At 37.5% G+C, this 22,852-nt stretch overlaps 1 protein-coding gene across 1 annotated transcript; it reads right to left on the minus strand.

Moving 5' to 3' along the window:
- Nucleotides 1-7,959: 7,959 nt before the first annotated feature.
- On the minus strand, nucleotides 7,960-21,577 carry LOC139120598 (protein glass-like). The gene is made up of 7 exons (XM_070685106.1): nucleotides 21,568-21,577; nucleotides 20,974-21,202; nucleotides 19,640-19,806; nucleotides 15,681-15,961; nucleotides 9,411-9,645; nucleotides 8,729-8,937; nucleotides 7,960-8,436 (listed from the first exon to the last, which is right to left on the minus strand). The coding sequence occupies exons 1-7, from the start codon at nucleotides 21,575-21,577 to the stop codon at nucleotides 8,224-8,226; spliced, it is 1,344 nt and encodes a 447-aa protein (XP_070541207.1). The 3' UTR covers nucleotides 7,960-8,223.
- Between the last annotated feature and the right edge of the window lie 1,275 nt (nucleotides 21,578-22,852).

Consider the following 22,852-nt stretch of genomic DNA (forward strand, 5'->3'; position numbering starts at 1 on the left):
GGAGGGGGTGTCCCCTCCTGCCGTAGGAGCTTTTGAAAGATAGAGATTAAAATGGTGTTATTTGGTGGCACTTGGGGAGCATTTTTTTCAGATTACACATCTTCCTCTGAAACATGGTCTTCTTGCTCCTCAGTAGCTTCCTATAGTTTTGAAAATTGACTATTTTGGTTTCCTGGCTTCCCTTTCTACTGCGTGGTGAAATGCCTACATTCACCCCACCAAACATCATGCATATCTCATGATTTACAATTGATTTTGACAAGCTGAGAAGCTGTTTGCAAAATATAGTGAAATTTGCATATTTGTGTTTTTAGAGCAATTGTTGCCCTTTTTTGATCAAAACATCTATTTCTCTGTAGCAGCATGTCCAAATTGATTGGATGTGGATAGATGTGGTGAAATTTCAATATTTGTCTTTTTAGGGCAATTTATGCCATTCATGGTCAAAAAATCTGTATTCTCTGAAAGGGCTTGTCCAATTTCTTTGAAATTTGCTACATAAGTCCCTTAAGATTTGTTTAAATCATGCTCTTTTTTGTGGTGGAAAAATTCTTCAGATAATTGTCATTTAGCATTTGCTACACGCAAACGATTATTCATGCAGATTTATTCAGTATTTGCTATCGAGAAACTTTCAAAGTTCAACCCTTTTGTGTGTTTTTGTGTTGGGATTTGTTGGATAGATGGCATTCTACGTAGTGTATTGTTGAATGTTAAAAAATGTGTTGCTGTTGTTTTTTGAGGCTGTTTTTTGAGAAAAAAGAATTGAAAATGCCTTTTTAAAAGCAAAATAATACATAATGACTTGATATGTTGTTTTATCATTATTGACGTGTTTCTACTTGTTCACCCATTCTTGCATTCATCATTGCAATAAAATGCTGGGAAAAATGAACCTGATGTGACCTGCATCTGTTTACCTTGATCTTAAAAGGCAAATACAACTTTCTGTCTTGACAACCATACCATAGTTTCAATGTTTTACCTAGTGTACCTGCTTGTTTTGTACGCAGGAAACAAGTAGAAAACAGGCTCTATAATTTTATAATTTTCAAGTGATCAGAATACAAAAGTCCCGAAAAGATAAGATAATCACAACTTCCAGTATAAGGGATACAGTCACTCTAAATGTATAAATTAAAATTAAAAATGTGCCTGGAGGATGTACTAAAAAATACAGAAAGTTGCTTCCTATCGGTAAAATCTAAAAAAAATTCAAGATTTTAAAGACTTTTGCAGATTTTTTTTTACGCATTTGTCTTCTTATTTATTTTTTTTTTATTTTGCAAACTAGTTTGAAGATTTTTTTTTCCTAACTTTCTGCTCTGAAATTTTTTTTTTCTGTTTTTGACCACCCCCCTCCCAAGATCTAATGGTCCGTCCCTTAATTGGCAATCGTCAAAATTAGGACAGAGTAATAGTCTCGCTCCCAACGTTGATCTGGGGAAAGTCCCTATCCAAATGAACTTCCTTGGCTTATGAAGTTGCGTTGAAACGTTCTGTCAATATCGGCAAAGTTATTCGTCCTCATCGAAGTCTATCTATCTGCGTGTTTTTGTTTAGAAGTGGTTGTCAGAATGCTTGACAATGTATATAAAATGTTGAATTGCATGGAATGAGAAGAGCATAGAATACCTACAAAATGTGTACAGAGAATAGGACACACGCATAATAAAACAGTGAAATCATGAGCGCGGTGATATGACATACTTCCATGGAAGCCGTTCGGTGCCAACCTTACCTATATGAAAACAGAAAAACATGTTCTCAAATTTCTGCCAATAAATGTCATCAAAATTTGTTTATCCCGGCATTGACGTGAAACCGGCATTTCCACGCCCTATCTGACTCAATACCATGAGACACTTAAACTTCGGAACCAGCCTTCTTTAGTCAACGGCAAAGCTTTACAATTAATCACGATACCTACTCATATCAGTGCAGTCTTCATTTTGAATCCATGCATCACTAGATCGTGATTTACGAAAATTGCCTCCAAACAACTTAAATACCTGTATGGAATCTTCTGTGAAACTCAATCAATGTATGATACGATGAGTACCTACGAGACTTTCAAATCATCACCAATCAAAGTCTCTGGTAAACACGCACTAGCTGTGTTTCACAGCCGGGAAGTCCCCAATGAGGTAGTTCGCGCCTCCAAAGTGAAAGACTTTTGCTCAAACTTTCCTAAATGAAACTTTCAACCTTTCTTTCACCAAATGAAGAATAAAAATCAAGGGTCCACGTGCAAATTTTGGTACAAAAGGAACAATTAAACCTAAAATTTATCCGACATCTGAAATTCAAAATGGCCGCCATCCCTCTTTTAAAGCCATGGAGAAAAATAAAATTTTCGATTTTCGAAAACCTGTTACACCAAGAGCTTTAAAACGGGCTCTCACAAGTGGTAGATCAGAAGAGAAGTGTAAAAGTTTGAGAGTCCGCATATCTGTCCCCCGGTGCATTCTACCTTATTAAATGGGTAACTATAGGAAACTACGACCTTTCGTTGTGTTGCTCATTCATTCAAGCACCCTGCCACCCATTTATTCATTTGTCATTCATTATTTAGGATATAATCAAAACTGCAAAAGGCCCAAAATCATCATGATCACCACCACCATCACCACCACCACCACCACCACCATCATCATCATCATCATCAACATCATCAACATCTTCATCATCATCATCATCATCATCATCATCATCATCATCATCATCATCATCATCATCATCATCATCATCATCATCATCATCATCATCATCTTCACGAAAGTAAGCATACATGGGTTTTTGTATAAGATTACGAGTAACTGCGAGGATACAAAACTCATCGAGACAAAGGAACTATGATAATCGTTATCTTACACCAACATACAGAATTAAAACAAAAAGCAGCAAAGAAAGTACAATTTTAAAGGTAATTATCATCAAGATAGGACAACCGGTTTGCCCAAACTACGTAGATCTATAAGCTGTACGTTGTTACGTCGACTATGTTACAGTATTTTGTTCAAAAAATATTATAGACTGTTTTGTGCTTTTTGGCTAGCATACTGAAGAAACTATTCAACTACAACTTCCTTATTGAAGTAGATTTAACAACCAAGAATTCATTTTTTTTTCAATGATCCATCAGAGATAACTTTCTCTTTTGTTCCAGAGACTAGCATGGTGGCGTAAGCAATTGGTTCAATGAACATTCCATTAAGAACTTAAAGCTTCAACTATGTCGATACTGTGACGATTGATAATATTTTGACACCCAAAAATATAATTTATTGCAATTCCGATGTGATCCACTTTTACTTGTGTCCCTTCTCTGTCAACTGCGCACGGTCCCTCCGTCATCGACTGTGTTCAGCGTTGTCATTTGAGCTTCAGCGTGATGTGACTCGCACGCATGAGCATATTGCTATGATGACTGGGCGATATTTCACTTCACGTATGGATGTTGATGCCATGAAAAATGTCTAGATAGGTGGTTTTTCTTATGCATTAAATTATACATTACTTCACTTCTTGATTCTCTCAACTGATGCGTAGGCCTTTACTTTGAGAGAGTATAAGTGGGTGGGACCGCGAGAACGGAACATGTGATAGCAATGTGCAAACTCCCTGTCAACGTTTTCTGACACGAATCTCACAACGGTTGGAAGATCTACAATTTCAACATTCACCAACGATATATACAAAGTAACTTCAACTTTTAGTACCAATCAAACATTAGCAACACAACACAAAATCGACACATTTCGTACCATGACGGCAAGCACCCTTTAACGTTTTGCTTTGAAAAGGTTTCTGGTCAGCCTGTAGACCTTTATGGTCGGTCAAATTTGCCAAGCTCATATACCGTAATTTTGTGTTGTTCCGACTAACTCGTTTGCAGGTAAAATCGCGCCATAAAATATTTCCCTGCTAGTAAATCAAATATATACATAGATCTCCCAATTCACAAAGGCTTCATCAAGGCGTCGTTGTCAAGCGAAGTTTATAAATTTTCTAGGAAAATCGCGAGGTTTTGTTCAGAGAAATCTTTGCTTCCGTCTTTACACAACCCCATTTTTCGAACTGAGACATTTTAATTATTGAGATCACATTTAAAAATCAACAATCAAGAATTTTTCTTAATGTAGTTCATGGACAAGAGAATCGAGAAGACCAGAAACATTTCTTTCTAACACGATTTACGGGGCGGAGTCTTCAGATTGTAAGCAAAGGTCTCTTGTCTTGCTCATATTTCAGCGACCAAAATACTGAGAAACGGATTTTACAGAAAGGAACCCCAAAAAAGCATACATCCACATTATGTAAGAAGGACGAGAATTGGCAATCATAATTTTTCATGTCCATCTGGTGTAACACACTGGATTTTGTCGTTTAGAATTAGAAGCAAAGTGTGTTGAGTGTCTTGTTTTCAAATTAATGTTTCCCTGAAAACCATCGATGCCTTCATTTGAATTGTTCAGTTGACAACTCGACGTTGAAATCGTTATCCTACTTTCGCCCTTAGTGTGCAATCTGTCGACAATATCGTTTTACACCAGTCATCACGCACTTCATCTATACTTACTATATCATCCTGGATAACCAAACTTCATGAATAAGTTTAGCGCACGTGGCGTTGTGTGACGTCACTGCGCAACACGATACCAACTCACGCGCACGTCAGATCAGTTTCTATGCTGGACGTCATAAATAATTAAAAACAAATTACATCAAAATGACTACCTGGTTACACAAAGAAAAATGGTAAAGCAAACGAGGCATTTTCAGGTTGTCTCATTTCCATTCTCTGAGCCGACCGATGACGCTGAAGTGGTTGTTTGTGTGCGTGTGTTTATGTGTGTTTATGTGTGTGTGTGTTTGTGCACGTACGTGCTTACATGCTATATGTGTGTATTGTGTGCACGCTTGAGTGGAATGTATCACAATGGAAAGAACAACTTGCAAGAATCCACTTTTATACCTAGACTGCTTTGCCGCCTTTTAGCAAAGCATACTGCACTATCGTTAATTTGGATGTTCGGGAGGCGTCTTGCCATGGGAAGCCAACTAACAACAACACGGAGTAATTACCCCCACCCATCATACACCTAATGACACGCTATTGCAAGTCAATTAGTATTAAAAGCACATACGCTGCAAACATATGGAAGGAAACACCGACTTCTCAGTTACTCTCTTCTGTATCAGTATTGGGATCAAAAGAAACCTTTGTTTTCCCTGCAACCTGTATCTTGCCGATATATTCCATCTTTCGAAAATGCCATTCTAACTCGTCCGAGAACATAAAAAGAAGACATACGTTTCATTGCTAAAGTGTTTTGGTAATCACGTGTGATTGTGTCGCGAATTACTGTAAACTACTTGTAAAGAGGTTCAGCGGGTACCAGTAAAATGCTCTAATTGGCAAGAGTGTAGCAACATTGCTTTAATAGAGTGAATGTTAAATTTGGTGGCCATTTTGTTAAACGCCGTTGTTGCGGCAAACAAGACCGCATTGTTTGTGAAATACACGGGCGTGCTTGTCGCTTCGATAAACACATGATCTTTTTTACGCTCTACACGTTCACATTTTCCTGTGCGAGTATGATGGACGACATAGCTGACAAATGAGAGAACACGGTAAGAAAAGTGCGAGTAACGGGTACATGATACAGGGTTTGTGTGTCCAGTGCAGGCAGTGGCACTCGCACAGTTCACCAGAATGCAAAATTTTGACACAATATCCCAACCACATCATAGATGACTTACAACGTTTATCAGCGAGGGAAACAACATCATATACAGACGCATTCTCGCGAGCCAGAGCTTTTCTAACCTACGCAAAAATCAATCTTAGTAACAGCAATGCGAGTATGCTGTTGCCCAAAAGAGACCTGTGATTTCAGCCGATGCAGAGAAGAACGGAACAAAATATATGACTGAATCCAATACATACAGAAGGCAACGATGAGGAATTAAAAACAAGGAAATCTATCAGATTGAATCATATCCATTACATTCTCTTTGGATGATGACCAAGCCGTTGAATTTTATGACAAACTTGATGCAAAGAGGCCCGAGCATCACCGACTTGCGATTTTCGTTCAAGAATTGGTGAATTTCTCAACATAACACCGAAGACAAGTTGAATAGTTTAATCTAGGTTGGGCTTAAGTAGTCTAACTGTCCTCTTGTTTGAAATGTGCCGCACTGAAGGCATGGCAATACATATATATCCTTTGTACGTACAGTACAGAGAGACTGTAAAGTATGGTAGACACTAGCAAGCCAACAGATGTACCACCATTGTTGCAGCGCCAGACAAGCTCTTTCAAATCCGCTGCCGCAGTGAGCATTCAAGCGCGATAGTATGCGCATTATATGCAGGGCGGAGGAAACCAAATCAGCCAGCTAATTGGGCAATCTTGCATCATTCTTTACGAAACTCATCAGTCGTGAAGCTGCGGTTAATATGCAGATCGTACGATAAAGAACATCTCCACAGAGAACAAACCCAGTTACACAAATGAAACTTTACAAGAAAAAAAAAGCGAGTTCTTATTTGAATACTCTGTTATTGAACGCCGTATGTTCGAGTGATTTCACACACGAGTTTAACGAGATAAATTATTACAGTAACAGTCTGCGGGGTTGTACCCATTCACATTTAAATTCCAGTCGATATTTCAATACCTTTTAATGCGAATTGTATAGTCTGTCATAATGTTTAAGCTTTACTTGTAAACTGTCCTCATGTGTGATTACTCCTGATAAAAGACCAGCGTTAATGTTTCAGCCCAGTGGAAGCCTAGTCCAGGTCCGACCATAATGAAAAATGAAAAATCTGAGACACCAGTGGATGAATACCAAACAATGGTGGCTCAAACTGCGTCGACACTGATCTCACTACAGGGAAACAGAAATTTGTCGAACTTGAACAGAGTTTTATAAAATTGGATAAAATGTCATTGAAAATTCTAGATCTGTATTGGAAATAATTTCATTTAAAAATTGCAGCTGACATGAACTGTGTGAAAGTTTGGGATTTTTGTATGCAGATAAAGGAGATCTCTAACAATTTTTATTAAAAAAACTTTGTGAAATTCGAAAACCAACTGTGTAGCTCTCCTCATTGGAGTATTCCTACGTTTATTTAGCAGCGTGGTCTAAAGTTCCTTTCGTGTTCAGCTTACTGTCCCATCAAAAACTTCAAGAGCTCTTGCATGGGACGATCAGACCACAACACGATTCCACCGTTGGCATCGCTGAACTTTTCGGCCAGGAGCTTTGAAACACGGTCTATACATAGTCCATCTAGATCGGGTAAGTTGTTGCTATGGACGTAAAGCTAACTTGAGCTTGATGAATCGTGTTTCGCCGTTGGCCGTGGATTCACAAAGGATTTGTAATTGTGCTCCTTATAGGCCAGACGCACTATAAGCATATTGAGTTTATCCCTCATTGCCTTGCGTGCTGTCAAGTACCATTTCGCGGAGCCCAGCTCTTCCAAAGTAAACTGACACAAAATATCAAATTTCGCTCATATTTGGAGTCATTTCAAGACTTGATTGGCGCTAATACCCTTTAAATACCAGCCATCCAAAGTGTTGCTTCGAGACTTTCCGTGTCTCGTTTTCCCTAAAATGAACAAGCCACGGGCGCGCCCCTCTTTTCCCCAATGATAATGCCGTGCTATTATTGTACAATTCCCTCGACCGCCCTTACGAACAGTCACTAAAAAATTCAAAAATGTAGCATGATTTGACGGAATAAAGGTGATATGGTTGGTGTGTGAGAAATATGGGGTACATTCACTAATGCATGAAAGGACTTAAACAGACCGACGTTTTCCTAACAGTAGAATAGTTCATTTTTGCTGAAATGACGACTTGGACTCGTGTACTCTTTTAATCCAAACTTGCATCATGTCCTCGCATCTGTAGACAGTCATGCCATTGCATCTGTTAGACCACCAATAACAAATATGGTTTATTTAAAACGAAAATATATATACATAATACACCTCACATTATGCAATGAAATTTGAGAGGAAGGGATGAAAATGCTTTATGTGAATAAACCATTGCCCGTCTTCTTTTAGGAAATGTATGCTCGGGATCATTATATTGTGTTAAACTTAGCGTCGGTTGTATAATTTGTGGTACCATTGGGCGAACTCGTGTGCTCCGGGCTTTCCTCATTCACTAGTAATTACAAGTTGTGATGTTAGACATTATTATGTACTCTCATATGCCGGTTCAAGTTACCCGACTGTGAGAAGCGCAGAAGACATAGTTTACACTGGTATGGTTTTTCTCCGCTGTGGATCCGTAGATGTTTTGTCAGCGTAGAGCTATCGGCGAAAGCTTTCTTGCAGAGCCGGCATTTGTAGGGCCGCTCACCGGAGTGTGTGCGCATGTGCGTAGTAACAGAGGAGCTCTGTAAGAGATTGATACGTGTCGTTGTTAATAATACCGTTACTAATACAGATCCGCTAAAATGACTAAGTACCTTTTGGTTTATCTATTTTCCTTTGACATAAGTTTGACATGACTGAACAACTTCATGCATTTTACAACTGACGCACGGTTTTCTGTTTATTTTGTGTCTAAGTCTGGTCTTTTTACACTGAAAGCGCTTTGCAAAATGCCTATAGATATGAGCACCACCCGAGACAAACTGTCTCGCTTTGACTGCCAGGAAACGTTCTGTATTTCACGGTCATTCTCACCTGTGAAAAACTCCGATTACATATCATACACTTGAAGGGCTTTTCCCCGCTGTGAGTTCGCACATGCGCTGTCAAGTTGGCTGCTTGCGAGAAAGCTTTATGGCACGATGAACACCTGTAAGGTTTCTCTCCGGAGTGCGTTCGAAGATGAGTTTTTAGTGTGCTAGGTCGGGCGTACGTTTTCCCACAAAGTCGACATAAATTAGAACCTGTATTGGAAAATCAACAAGACTATGCGTCAGTGAATCGTCTCTCATTTCCACTACCTCTCCTATTCTGTGCATGTCTGTCTGTCTGTTTGTCTGTTTGTCTGTCTGTCTGTCTGTCTAATTCGCTTTCTCTTTCTGCATCCCTTTTTCAACGTGTTTTCACAACAGCTACGAAAACTGCGGTTATTGTGTCTGCCTAAATAATCACAAACTTTTGCCTATTAAAATACTGACATACTTGCCATTTTGTTGAGTATTGAGGGCTTTTCAGAACATATTTCGCTAAAAAAATTCATTCAAATGGGAAATTTGCCATAGGAGACAGAAACGTCTGCTTTGAAAATGCCACACTATACCTACATTACTTCTATTATCAATGCATTATCATCATCATAATCATCATCATCATCATCATCATCATCATCATCATCATCATCATCACTACAGTCTAAACCTTTTCCGTAAGCCCTGACCTTTGCCTGGCTCTGTCCGACATCCGTTTCGGTAATGCCTCCTTTCAGGTTTTTGTTTCTTCCAGGGAGTGTTGTAAACGGTGAAGGTGGACGATGATGAACTGCCGTTGTTGGTGTTGAACTGTCTGCCCTGGTGAGCGTGCTCGCTTCTGTACACGTTGTTGTAATCGACGTTGTAAGGTTCGTAGGGTGCATTGTCGTGCACGTACGAAGTTTTCTGAAATTTACTCTGCTCCTGGAAGGGCGTGAAAATTACAAACATGTTTCAACTCAAGGTGTCCTCAAGTCGGAGTTTGCAAACTCCAGGTTCTTACCGGATGAAGATGATACAAAGAGACATTGATGAATTCGTAAACAAATAAATGACCCTGAATAACGAAGGGATGAAATAAAAACCAGTGAGAGTGTAAAACTCTCATGAGCGAGAATGCAGATCATAGGGCATTACAGAGAGCGTCGCTTGAAATTTGCTCATGGGCAATGTCACCAATGTAAAGGTAAGTGTCTGAAATACGATATCCCAAGCCAAGGTTAGGTAAAGCATTTCACTTTTTTGGTTGGTTTATCAGGGACTTTGTGCTATATTTCTGTTTAAATCTTTAATATTAAACGTGTCATTTAAAAATTGCATCAAGAGAACTTTTGTGAGCTCTTTCCGTACAACACTGTCCATATCAAATTTCGCTGCGATGAACAAAAGTACACCGACAAGGTGATATAGCCGGGCAGATACATGGCTATGGCCAATAGGCAGACATACACACAGAGAAAGACCATCATATAAGCACGTAGTAGACATGCGATAGATAGGTATACACCAGTTAGATGGGCACATATATACAGACATCAATTAGGCGAGCGGCAGGCTCACCTATTTTTCACACTTAATGTACCCACCTTACATACGGCCACATCATACGTCATTTGAAAGCTTATTATCTCTACTTCAAGAAAATTGACGATGTGGAGCTGCCAAGTAGGGCCATAACCCCCTAATTTGCATAATTCACATGGGTACCCAATTTGCATAAATGTGATATAAAGTTAGGAAATTCATTGTTAACTATTCTAAACATACTTTTAAACTATTGAGTGATATATCAAATGAAAGGTATTTGCATGTAGAATACAAAATTGATATCCAAAAAGATTTTTAAAATGGTTTTACTGAAATATTTTCATATTAATACTGAAAAAAATATTTTACCCTTTTGAATAACAATATTTTAAAAATTTGAACACATACAGCCGCATCATACAGCCACATTATACATCATTTGAAAGCTAACTATCTCTACTTGAAGAAAATAGACAACATTTAGCTGTCAAGTACGGCCGTAGCCCCTAATTTGCATAAGTCCCACGGGTACCCAATTTGCATAAATGCGATTAATATTAGATATTTATTATTCACTACTCGAAAAATACTTTTAAACTATCGAGTGATATATCAAATGAAAGGTACTTGCATGTAGAATACTAAAAAGACATCCAAAAAGATATTTAAATTCGTTTTACTGAAATATTGCCATATTTATATCGAAAAAATATTTTCCCCTTTTCAATAACAATATTTAAAAAAATTTAATACAAAAAGCCAAATCTTACCGCATCATCATACGTTATTTGAAAGTTTACTATCTCTTCTTCCAGAAAATTGACAATGTGGAGCTGTCAAGTACGGACGTGGCCCATAATTTGCATAATTTACATGGGTACCCTATTTGCATAAATGCGATATAAAATTAGAAATTTATTTACTACTATAAACATACTTTAAACTATCGAGTGATATATCAAATGAAAGGTATTTGCACGGAGAATACAAAATGGATATCCAAAGAGATATTAAAATGATTTTACTAATTTTTTTTCGTAATAATGTAGAACAATATACTTTCCCCTTTTTAATAACGATATTTTAATAATTTTAACACATAGAACCGCATCACACAATCACATCAAACGTTATTTGAAAGCCTATTATCTCTGCCTCATGAAAAATGACGATATGCAGCTGACAAATAGGGCTGTAATGATTTAATTTGCATAATGCACACGGGTACCTAATTTGCATGAATACAATATAAAATTACTAAAATCAATTGTAAAGTACTCTAAACTTACTTTTCAACAATCAAGTGATATATCAAATGATAGGTATTTGCATGTAGAATAGAATCATGAACTCCAAACGTGTATTCAAAATATTCTTATTGAATATTTTCAATTAAATCGTAAACATCTTGACTAGTTTTTAATATTCAAAATATTGTGTACTAATAACGAATAATGCTAAAGTTATGGGGATAAATATCTGAATTTGTTTTGCAATTGATTTTTTGTTTATTAAGGATACGCAAACTGGAACATTTTCCAGTCTTATTCCCATATAGCTGAACAACAAGAATACATAAAACCAATTGAACTAATTTGGGATAATTGGGTCTTCATATTTTGCAAATTTTCTAAAGCGTGTTTTGTGCTCTATAGTTGAGTGTTGAAATATAACAAGTTACTCTTAAAAACAAGTAAAAAGAAAAGCAGATGAGCTTAAATTTGCAAATTAAACCGACATTACTTCACCATCCAATCATCCCAAATTAGTTCCAATCTTGTTATAAATAGCTGTGTGTTGAATGACCCTTTTGTATTATTGATGTCATTTTTGTTTCAATTTCTCTAGAAATCTTGTTTGATGGAGACATCATTGGTTACTACATCTGTTACATCTGTATTTTCAGTTCAGTTATGTGGAATATGTTGACGGAAGGCACCATATTTCATTTATCATATTTATTGTTATATAATGAAGGAAAAGCAACTCAACACACCGTTCATATCTTCGTTGCTTGCATTTTGTGTATGATATTGTGTATATTGTCAGTGTATATTATGTTTGGCTGTTTTATATAAAGTGTTAATTAGCCATGGCGATTATTCTAGTTAAGAGTAAAATACTAGCACCACTTACAAGTTGGTACCGTATGCTAAAAATTAAGTGAACAAAATGACGCCCACGAGGAAAGTTCGTGGGCCGCCCATAAGTGGATGATGCAGTCCAACCTTTCACAGATCAAAATTCATTGACTATTTTCTCAAATAAATCGTGAAGAAATAAACAACATACATCAAAGATACGACTGATTTTAAACGGAAAATTGAGACAATAAAAGTTCCGGCCAATGCGACATTGTAACACTAGACATTGTTTCAATGTACTCTAATACATAGCAGAATGAGGCAATGGAATCAGTCGACAGAGCATTAAATAAGGAAAGATCATCAAATGATTGCATAATCAAACAACCAACAACAAAATACATGATAGCTATGCTGAAAATAATCTTGAAAAACAACACTTTCAAGTCAACAGTGAATTTTACCGTCATGCATTTGGGTGCGGTACGAGATCTCCAGTTTTACCAGAAATTCCCAACATTACATTTCACAAGACAAAATAAGAATAATTCAGCAACACACTGAACAAATATCACTCTGACTGAGATTCAGAAACGATGTATGATTCTCATTGGAACTCAACACGAGCTTAATGAATTCATATCAAACATGAACAAATGCATCATACTTTCAAATTTTCGAAAGCTCTTCTCAAGAAATCATATCATTAGACCTCATTATCTATAAAGGTCATCGGTGGAACAAAGAGAACATTCTCGACTGCAAAACACACACAAAACCAACAGATACATTGCGGTTCACGAAACCAAACGGCAACATTCAAGGGCCTTGTTAAACGCGAAACATTACGATACATTAGAACAATCATGCAACAACAAGGCAATAGAGAATACAAGATGTTTTCGAGATAAAAGTAATGAAATGCGACCAAACGATTCTAAATCTTGTTTAATTATTACTAACTTTGGACAATCGGATGACATTTAAATGTTATTAAATTTTCATTCAATGAATTTCAAAACCTTTGAATCGTAAAAAGTAAAAGGGAACCAAAACATTTTCAGGTCCCCTATATGCAGATCAAAATCTCCAAGTACCCCTCTACAATCTCCCAAAATTTTCGAATCCAACCCGAATTCCTCTGCCTCTCACCGTTATTTGTGAGCGTAGCCTAATCACATACATAAGAAACGGAAATATAAGCGTTACGATGATGCCAAACTTCACAAAACCTACAACAGTCCGATCTCCGATTCAAATGAGCGTACACAAATACAGCCTGAACGAACAGTAGACATTCTAGCTTCCGTACTTAAACAAACTGAACTTCAGTGGAACAACTCGATTGGTAACACCTACAATCATTCAATCAGTGCACATGTTTCACCGAAAAAAAATGAAGGACTGATGAAGACAACTCTATTCTCGAAAGGTAGCATCAAAGGATATCGCAGTGTCACATTAGTCTTGCTACCCCATAGGCCAGAACACGTAGATTAGGGTTACGTCTCGCCATGGCAAATCAACACTATACATAAAACGGCCAAATATAACATAATATACACTTACAATATACAAATGTACCATACACAAAATTCAAATAACTAAGATATGAACGATTTGCGGAGCTGCTTTCTCTTATCACATGTCACCAATTGTGTCTGCTGTCGAATTAATCTTCCCTGCACAGACCTTTGTTCCTGCCAAGGCAGCGATAACTGTGGCACCCCTTTCTCTCATGACAATGCTGGTGAAGAAGAGGATTATGAATTCCTACAATTACTAGATTAACTGGAAATGACATGAATGATTTGGATCATGAATCATGCCATTACTTTGACTGCAGCTTACTCTGACACATTGTTTCAGCTACAGAGCTACATTTCAACAACTACAATAGTGTCGTTCGTGTGGATCTTCTGTTGCATTGATACTTTAGTTAATTTTTTAAAATACCATTATTAAAAAGAGGAAATATTTATTTCGACAGAAATATGGAAATATTTCCGTAAATTAATTTAAATATCACTTTTGAAATCAATTTTGTGTTTTACATGCAAATACCATTACCACAGACCATATATCACTCGATAGTGTAAAAGTGTGTTTAGAATAGTTAACAATGAATTTTCTAATTTCATATCTCATTTCTGCAAATTGCTTACCAGTGTAATTCATGGACATAAAGGGGCACGGCCTTCCTTGATAGCTCCACATTGTCAATTTTCTTCAAGTAGATATAATAAACTTTCAAATGACGTATGATGTGGCTGTATGATAGGACTGTATGTGTTAAAATTTTTAAAATATTGTTATTCTAAAGGGGAAAATATTTTTTCCATATAAATATGAAAATATTTCAGTGAAATCAATTTCAATATCTCTTTGAATATTCATTTTGTATTCTACATGTAACAACCTTTCATTTTATATATCACTCGATAGTTTAAACGTATGTTTAGAAAAGTTAACTATAAATTTATAATACTATATCGCATTTATGCAAATTGGGTATGCGTGTTTAATATGCAAATTAGGGGTTATGGCCTGATTTGGTAGCTCCAAATTGTCAATTTTCTTGAAGTAGAGATAATAAGCTTTCAAATGATGTATGATGTGGCTGTGTGTTGTGGCTGTATGTGTTAAAATTTTTAAAATATTGTTATTCAAAAGGGGAAAATATTGTTTTCCATATGAACATGAAAATATTTCAGTATAATCAATTTCAATATCTCTTTGAATATCAATTTTTTATTCTACATGGGAAGACCTTTCATTTGATATATTACTCGATAGTTTAAACGTATCGTTAGAGAAGTTAACAATAAATTTCAAATATTATATCGCATTTATGCAAATTGGGTGCCCTTGTTCATTATGCAAATTAGGAGGTTATGGCCCTACTTGGCAGCTCCACATCGTCAATTTTCTTAAAGTAGAGATAATGAGCTTTCAAATGACGTATGATGTGGCCGTATGTAAGGTGGGTACATTAAACTCCTAAAATAAGGCCCTTTTTGTGGATTCGCCGCTCGCCTATATAGACATCAACTTGTGGAACACCTAATTCACAGTGTGCAAACAATTTAGAAATATTCAGTGACAGGACAGTTACCTATTTGGCACCGACCCTATTCAAAACCTTCGCCCAAACTATGTCTCAGTGACAAATGTTGTGGAAGTAACCATGTTGGTACAAAACGTTCTGTCATCAGATACCTTCAATGAAACGCAAATATTGACATCAACACGAAACAATGAATGGTCCGAGGGAACGACAGAAAACGCCCGTAGACAGTCAACAGTCACACGAACAGACAGTAATAATTGTCCTTGTCACAAACATACCTGGGTCGGATAGCATGGAATGGACATTTCCTGCGATGGTGCCATGGTAACACCACTTGGCTGATGGTAGACTGAGTTACTGGGTTGTAATGATTGAAAATGCTGACTATGGGAATGACTATGTGGGTGATTATACGCCGCAGTATGACCGACACTCGATGCATCGATGTTCTGAAAGCCGCTGTGGTATTGATTACCGTAGCCGGGTGTAAGAATCTGCTGGTCGTGGTGGGGAGGCGGAGGTGGAGGAGGGTGGTGGTGTGGCGGTGGTGGTGGGGGAGCTGTCAAGGAAAAAGAGACAATAAGGATTGAACTATTGCATGAAATATCTGTAAGATGGTACCTGGTGGCGTGTTACGCTTACTCCTTACCATCTCCGAGTTGAAACTTTGTAAGAGGCAAAATTCAATAGTTTTTATCGCAACTTCATACCATAAACTGTAAAGTGATTTGTCAATGAACGGCATACAATGACCAGGTTGTCTGTTGTTGATATGATCAAAGAATTGTTGGCGATAGGATTTGCCAATGTTATAAATGTTATGAAAATTAACCGATAGAATATCCTTGTCGGTAATTTCATGACCCCCGACAGTGTATCTACTTTTATCCTATTTTGTTTCGTATTGATGACAATTATGTGACGATGTAAACCCCCGCCTGGGCTTGAAAAGTTAACACCATCAAAATAGAGCAGAAATAGCGTTGGAAAATATGCAGAGCAATAACAAATGAAAGAATCATATCGGAATGAACATTTTCAAAGTATGAGAGGGCCAGCACACATAGCAACATCCCTGCCGTTATGATACTTCAATACACTTCCTAGAAAAAGTGTTTTCTCCCCCGTAAATCTATCAACTGTGGTAATACAGTGCTATTCTCATTAATGGATCACAGAGTCGTCTATGAAGCAGCAGAGGCCGGCATCTTTGTGAAAGTGCTGCTTGTTTTGACCGTGGGACTTAGCAAAAATCTCCAAAAATTCAGAGAGAGAGAGAGAGAGAGAGAGAGAGAGAGAGAGAGAGAGAGAGAGAGAGAGAGAGAGAGAGAGAGAGAGAGAGAGAGAGAGAGAGTATAACGTTATCGCTTAGAATAGTTTCATATTATAACAATCTAGAATTGAATAACTCTTATACCGGGAAAAAACTTGTACCGTCAAATCAGCAGTTTTCGTCTACGGTGACTTAACTTCTATAACCGAGAAAATCTTGCCTGATCATCATATTGTTCAGTTTGATCAGGAAACACTCGATATCTATCGCGCAACTACCCCATTACGCGAGATATTGTGTCTGACGGCCATTCAAGTCAGAAGAAATATCGACGTAATAGCAATGGACGGGGCACTTCTTGTTTTCCTCTCGAAGTTAATTGGGATATCGACAAACCATCGAAGTAGAAAGTCTCGGCATTTCTCACCGATGATGCTGAAATCTTTCAAGCTGTTGAGAGCAACTGTCGGATTGGGATAAATCAACATTTGTTCCGCTAAATTTTGGATATGTGATTCGATCCATGCAATTTTTGTTTTTATTTCGATTGCATCAACAATGGACGTGGTTTTTCAGTGTTGTGTGCCGGTCAGCTTCCTTTAACGCGTGAACAAATGCCGAAAGTTGCGAGTGATGTGTCACTTTTCGATGCGATCAACAAGCTTGTCAAAGGAAGGGGTCCAAGATATATTCGTTGCTGAACTAGGGTGCAAGACTCGAGGACACCTTCGTTCATTGAGTTATCCGAGGCTGATAGCCGATGACGGGAAGAACAACAGCGAAAGAAAGCTAATCTTGATGATATCTGACCATTGAACGATATGAACAACACAATCTACCATTCCATCAACCAATGCTTTTCATATTCGGAGCAAATAATGAATTTAGTCAAATAAAAAAGTCCCCGATTTTCGAAGACAAAGAAATGATTTTTGTCGTGGCGAATAAACAAGAACTACCTTGGCCAGTCATGTTCTATGGCCACACGTTAACAAGCTAAAGGCGACAACTCAGGTTTAACCGCATTGTTAACACAGGTGACGAAGCCTACTCGGTATTAAACATTAAACACTGAAGACAAGGGACGACTGATTTTAACTGTCGAATTTAATTGCTGAGATACAAGGCCAAACGACGTTCGGTGTTCATGTTTTTTTGAGCGCACAACTGATGCACAATAATAACGGAAGATTACCGGATATTGTTGATAAGTACCTCGCAACAAAGACACTTGTGAAGATGACAAGATCATGCTGACAATTAAGAGCACATTGAAAACAAAGACAGCTTCATTAAACCTCCTCAGACATTTGAGCATCTGTACGAGGGAGAGTCTGACTCGGAGAGCATTGTCCAGTCACACATTGCGTTTATTGGCAGTGAAGAATTCGTTAAATGATTTCATCGATGGAAATATTTTATGCTCCAGTAAAAGGAATATGTATTCATTAAACGACATAAAACTTGAAAGGTGAAGGCTTTTCCATCTAATTCAGGTCTCATATTGAAAATTGTGAGTTACAAACAACCTAAAGATACGTGTGCAAATCGGATGGACCATTAATTCTAAAGTTTTCAATACAATGAAACACCTCAAAAAATCACCTAGAAACTAAACTAAGGACGTTGCTTAAAAAGGCTATCTCAAATATAACTTCGATGTACTTTTTATTCATATTTTCCGTTTGTCAACGCAGTCATCACTCATTATTTCTGATTTACAAGAGATATCACGCAATTATCTTTGATCGCTCTGTTTGTGCACGGCACGGCGACCAAGTTTTGCTCACCACTCTTTCACTATGTTGATATTTGGGGACACTAAACGATACAAACCCGACAAAAAACTGTCAACATTCTCCCTTAAAACAATGACAGACTCGATGTGACTTTCGGACACATGGGCAGCTGAATTGCGCAATAGATCCCCCACAAGTTTACTTTGTGTAGAAGATCATGTTTAATTTTGCCAATGTGATTCTTCACAGTGAAAGTGACACTAGTCACTCCAATCATATATATCGGCATTTCAGACGCAGTCACGGGCGGCGAATCGTGACAGAATGAGAAACTGTTAACGTCTTTTCGGAGAAAAAAAATCATGTTGATTTTGACATTTGAGGATTACAATGGTATATCATTTATGTTCATCCTTTTCTCTTGAAGATTTTCCATGGAATATCGAATATTTGAAAGGAAGAAACCATGACAACATAAAAGATTCGAAACGTCATAGGATCGATACCGAAATCTGCAAATGTTTTTTTCCGGCAACAACGAGTTCATATTCCCGCTGCTTTGATAAACATTGTAATCAAGTAGACTAGATAAAAAAGTTGCTGAATTTTAGAAAACAAACACAGTTTTCAAACCACTGCAAAGAGAAAAATTCATATTCGAATGACAGTTTTACAACTTTTTCAAGTAAAAGCAACTATTATACGTGAAACCCAACGTCTACCAGTGAATAACCCGAGTAATCGTATGTAAACGTGGACATTACAGAAACCCTGTAAACGGGGAAGTACTGACCGCCACTTTATTATTGACCGATTACTTTCACTTGATGTTCTTACACGGAATAAAACAAATATCCAAACCATTCCTCAAGCTAGAAAAGAAAATAGTCTAAAATATTGGTGAATAAATTTCAGTGAGATGTGGCCTTTTCTTCCTCTTTTTGATTTGACGATAAATTTATTAGTAAGAATCATTTGAGAGGAATAATAAATAACTATTTAGGCAGACATCAATGAAATATCTAGAAAGGTACACTTTTATGTTGTTGATCTCCTATTTTACGTTTTAACTCTTTTTGTTTTATGTAAATCCCCCGAGGTTTAATCGATCTTTGCGCTACGGCGATTGAAATTCTTTTCTTATTTGTTCTCTCTTACTTTTGATAGCTTTACGATCAACACGCTCATTCCTCGGACTTGGAAAGGAAAGAAACTTCCCTCTTACCGAAATTTGGTGAATTTGTGGGGCCGTTGTTGAATGTGCGGGATTGGTGGCTGTACGGTGAGTGTAGCGATGGCATCGGGTTGCTCGGCCGGACCACGGCGTTTTTAAGAGACAGCAGCACGTCAGCCACCGCGTCTGAGCCTTTCTCTTTAATCACCGTAAGATCCCTGCAACGGAAAAAACGTATCGTTCATTATCTGGCTGTTGTCAGAAGGGCAACGACAAGCTCAACGAAGGTTGGAGGCAAAACGATGTCAACGGAAACAAATAAACAACACAAACCAATGCAAACAATTTCGATGTCAAATCTGGTTTATGAAGATTTATGAACAGTTGTTATCGTATAGATATCTAATTAGACAAGACTAGACCGGAAATTCGCAACGTTTTGCAGTCAAATTTTGTTCTTTATCATCTGGACATATCCTTCGTAATCATTCTTTTTCTTTTGTCATCTGAGCGATGACAATTTTCTCCTTTGCCTGAAATCCTTTAATCGGCCATATTTGCATAGGTCTAGTTTTTTTTTCTCTCTGATCTGTTTTCGAGTGCATCCATGCATTCCTAGGTAATCTCCTATTAAAACCAATTTCCTCTGTAAATTGTCCTAATACCGGTAACATCTTCTCCTCCATGGCAAAAAAAAAATAAAGTTTTTTTTTAAAAAAGCATGAAATAAGGAACTCAAACTGCCACTTGTTTCAGACAGCATCTGTTTGTTGTTTTTTTTCAAAGTACATACCGTCGAGATTTCAAATTATAAATGAATTTGAAGCGAGTAAAAATAATCTTTGCCAGTTCTCTTTATCCAAGAGGAGATCCTTCATGTGCGCAAAAAAACACAGAAACAGGGACATCAACCCAAACCAAAACATACAGGTTAATACTCGTACGACACAAAAATGATTTCACAAATTTCTGAAGAGCTCATTATTTGATTTCAATATCACTACAGTTGTGATATTTTGAGGGGAATGTTGAGTTTTGAGAAGAAGTTGCACAGAGTTTGAAGCTCGATCAAATGTCAACTATACGAGGACTGTAGTTCCCGGTGATTTTAAATTTTAACAAAATTTTTTCAATTTTCTGTGTAAAGTTTATCAGTAGCTGTAAATCAAGTTGAAAGGATCAAATGTGTGAGAAAGTTGTGTTTTTGTTTGTTTATCCAGGCGAATACTTCATTCCGCATTTGAATTACGGTTATGAGTTGGTTTGTGGCTAGCGAGGCCCATGGAAGCGCAGAGATTCACATGGAGATATTTCAAATGTGACATGCACATCGAACTGACATATTGTAAGTTGAGATAGATCGTGAAGGGGTGACCAATACTTACTTGTAAGATGGCGTGTATGACGTTAGGGTGAAAATGTTCGGCATTTGATCGTAGTCAATAGAAGAATGCGTGTTCCAGTCCAGACATGAACTTGATCTTGACACGTCTTGCGGAAGGTGAATCAGGTTTGTGGACTTCCAAAGATCACAGCTTGTCGATGATCCGGAGTAGTCATCCATGGATATTGTGGTGTTGGAAGTCGTATGCATCTCCACTGTCACACCAATTACTGTTTTTTGGTAAATAAAATAGCATTACATCAGTAACATATACGATTTGGAGATGGAGATCACATAGAGCTCTCGTTATGAAGTTGCCACTCTGCTGATTAGGATACTCACTGAAACTGACGCTAGCCATCAACGATCTCGGAAATATTTTTCAATCAATACTTTCACTCCATATGTTGGATATTTGGTCTGAGCAACTTGTCAACAAAATCATATACAATGCTGTTAAATCAAAATATCTAAAAGAATTGACACCTGCAAAAAAATACTGATAAAATATGTACAAAGAAAACAAAACACTGGAGGCTTTCCTCGAGGCGGCATTCCTGCTAATACAGGTAGAAAAATGTGGCTGTGTGCTTACCGGGCATCATGGTGCCGTCCTGTATTCGACTACGAAACATCAAATGCGTACTATGACGTTTTTCCCCATAACGCAGCAATATTTAAATATTGACGAATACTTACAAAGTTTATTAAATGCAGGCTGATAAGTGTCGAATCCGAAGTAACTAAACGACGGCGATGATGATGACGACGACGATAATGCAGTATGGTGAAACTCAACATGGACCGGTTTGGGAAACCAAACAGTCGATCCGTACACTCGGATAAAACGACGTTGATACTGATTCTTATTACATACGCGTACACCTATATACCATCCTAAGCAGTACGAAAACACAGGCTATGACGTTTTTTTTTCTCAAACTGTATGATTAACATTTGGACGAAGGCGGTGTGAATATAAGGTTTCCTTGGTTGATTATCAGAAGCCAATTGCGGAGGTAGAATCATTCTTTGCAGCAACTGTAGTAATTGTTTAATTTCGCTGTAAACTGGATGTTCTTATTGGTCCGGGGCCCTGCGCTTTTATCTCCCGTGGCCGACATTAGTTTCGAGAGAAACAATTGCCGCTGTAATTGTCTGTCTCCACTGCCATTTGCGCGATTAGCCCCTTTGCCGGGGAAAGACAAAGATTTATTGAAAGGATTATGGCTTGTTTGACATGATTGGAAAAAAAGAAGGGTTTTTCTACACATCGTCACCCGAAAACAACATGACACGTATATTTTTAAGAGAGAAAAAAATGAAACAGTTTTTCTATATTTCTTTCGATCACGAATTCGTCGGTGATACTACCTCAATAAACACGTTCCCATTTTGGTACCTTGGCAGAAAGCGAAGACATAGCAATTAGGATGGTACGCCCTCTTTCTAGGGCTTCTGTGACATTTAATATCGTGTCATCGCTCAATAATGAAAGTAGCAGTCCATATTTACTGGACGAATCTTGTCAAAAACTTACTCGTGTAATGATCAGCGGAAAGTCTTTGTCATCCATAGAAGCCATAGAAACTGACTCTAATACACATGTAACAAATCAGAAAAAACTGTCCTAAGGTTTCTTTCCATGAAGTTAGAAATTGGAACGAAAGAAAAGTTCTGATCAGATATTGCTATAGAGTTCATATTTCCAAGTGTGCTCACTGCTGAAGTTTTACTTAAACTTTCCCATTAGATGGTTCTATAGGGCTTGATCACGTGGACATGCACAGTTTATTTTTCTCAAACAGAAACAATGAGTTGTGAGGAAAGTGTAAAACTTGCAGAAATGCATACAAAGCTTCATTATGCCGCAATCACTT

This window comes from Ptychodera flava, chromosome 20 (genome assembly GCF_041260155.1).
Source record: "Ptychodera flava strain L36383 chromosome 20, AS_Pfla_20210202, whole genome shotgun sequence".
Classification (NCBI taxonomy): Eukaryota; Metazoa; Hemichordata; class Enteropneusta; family Ptychoderidae; genus Ptychodera; species Ptychodera flava.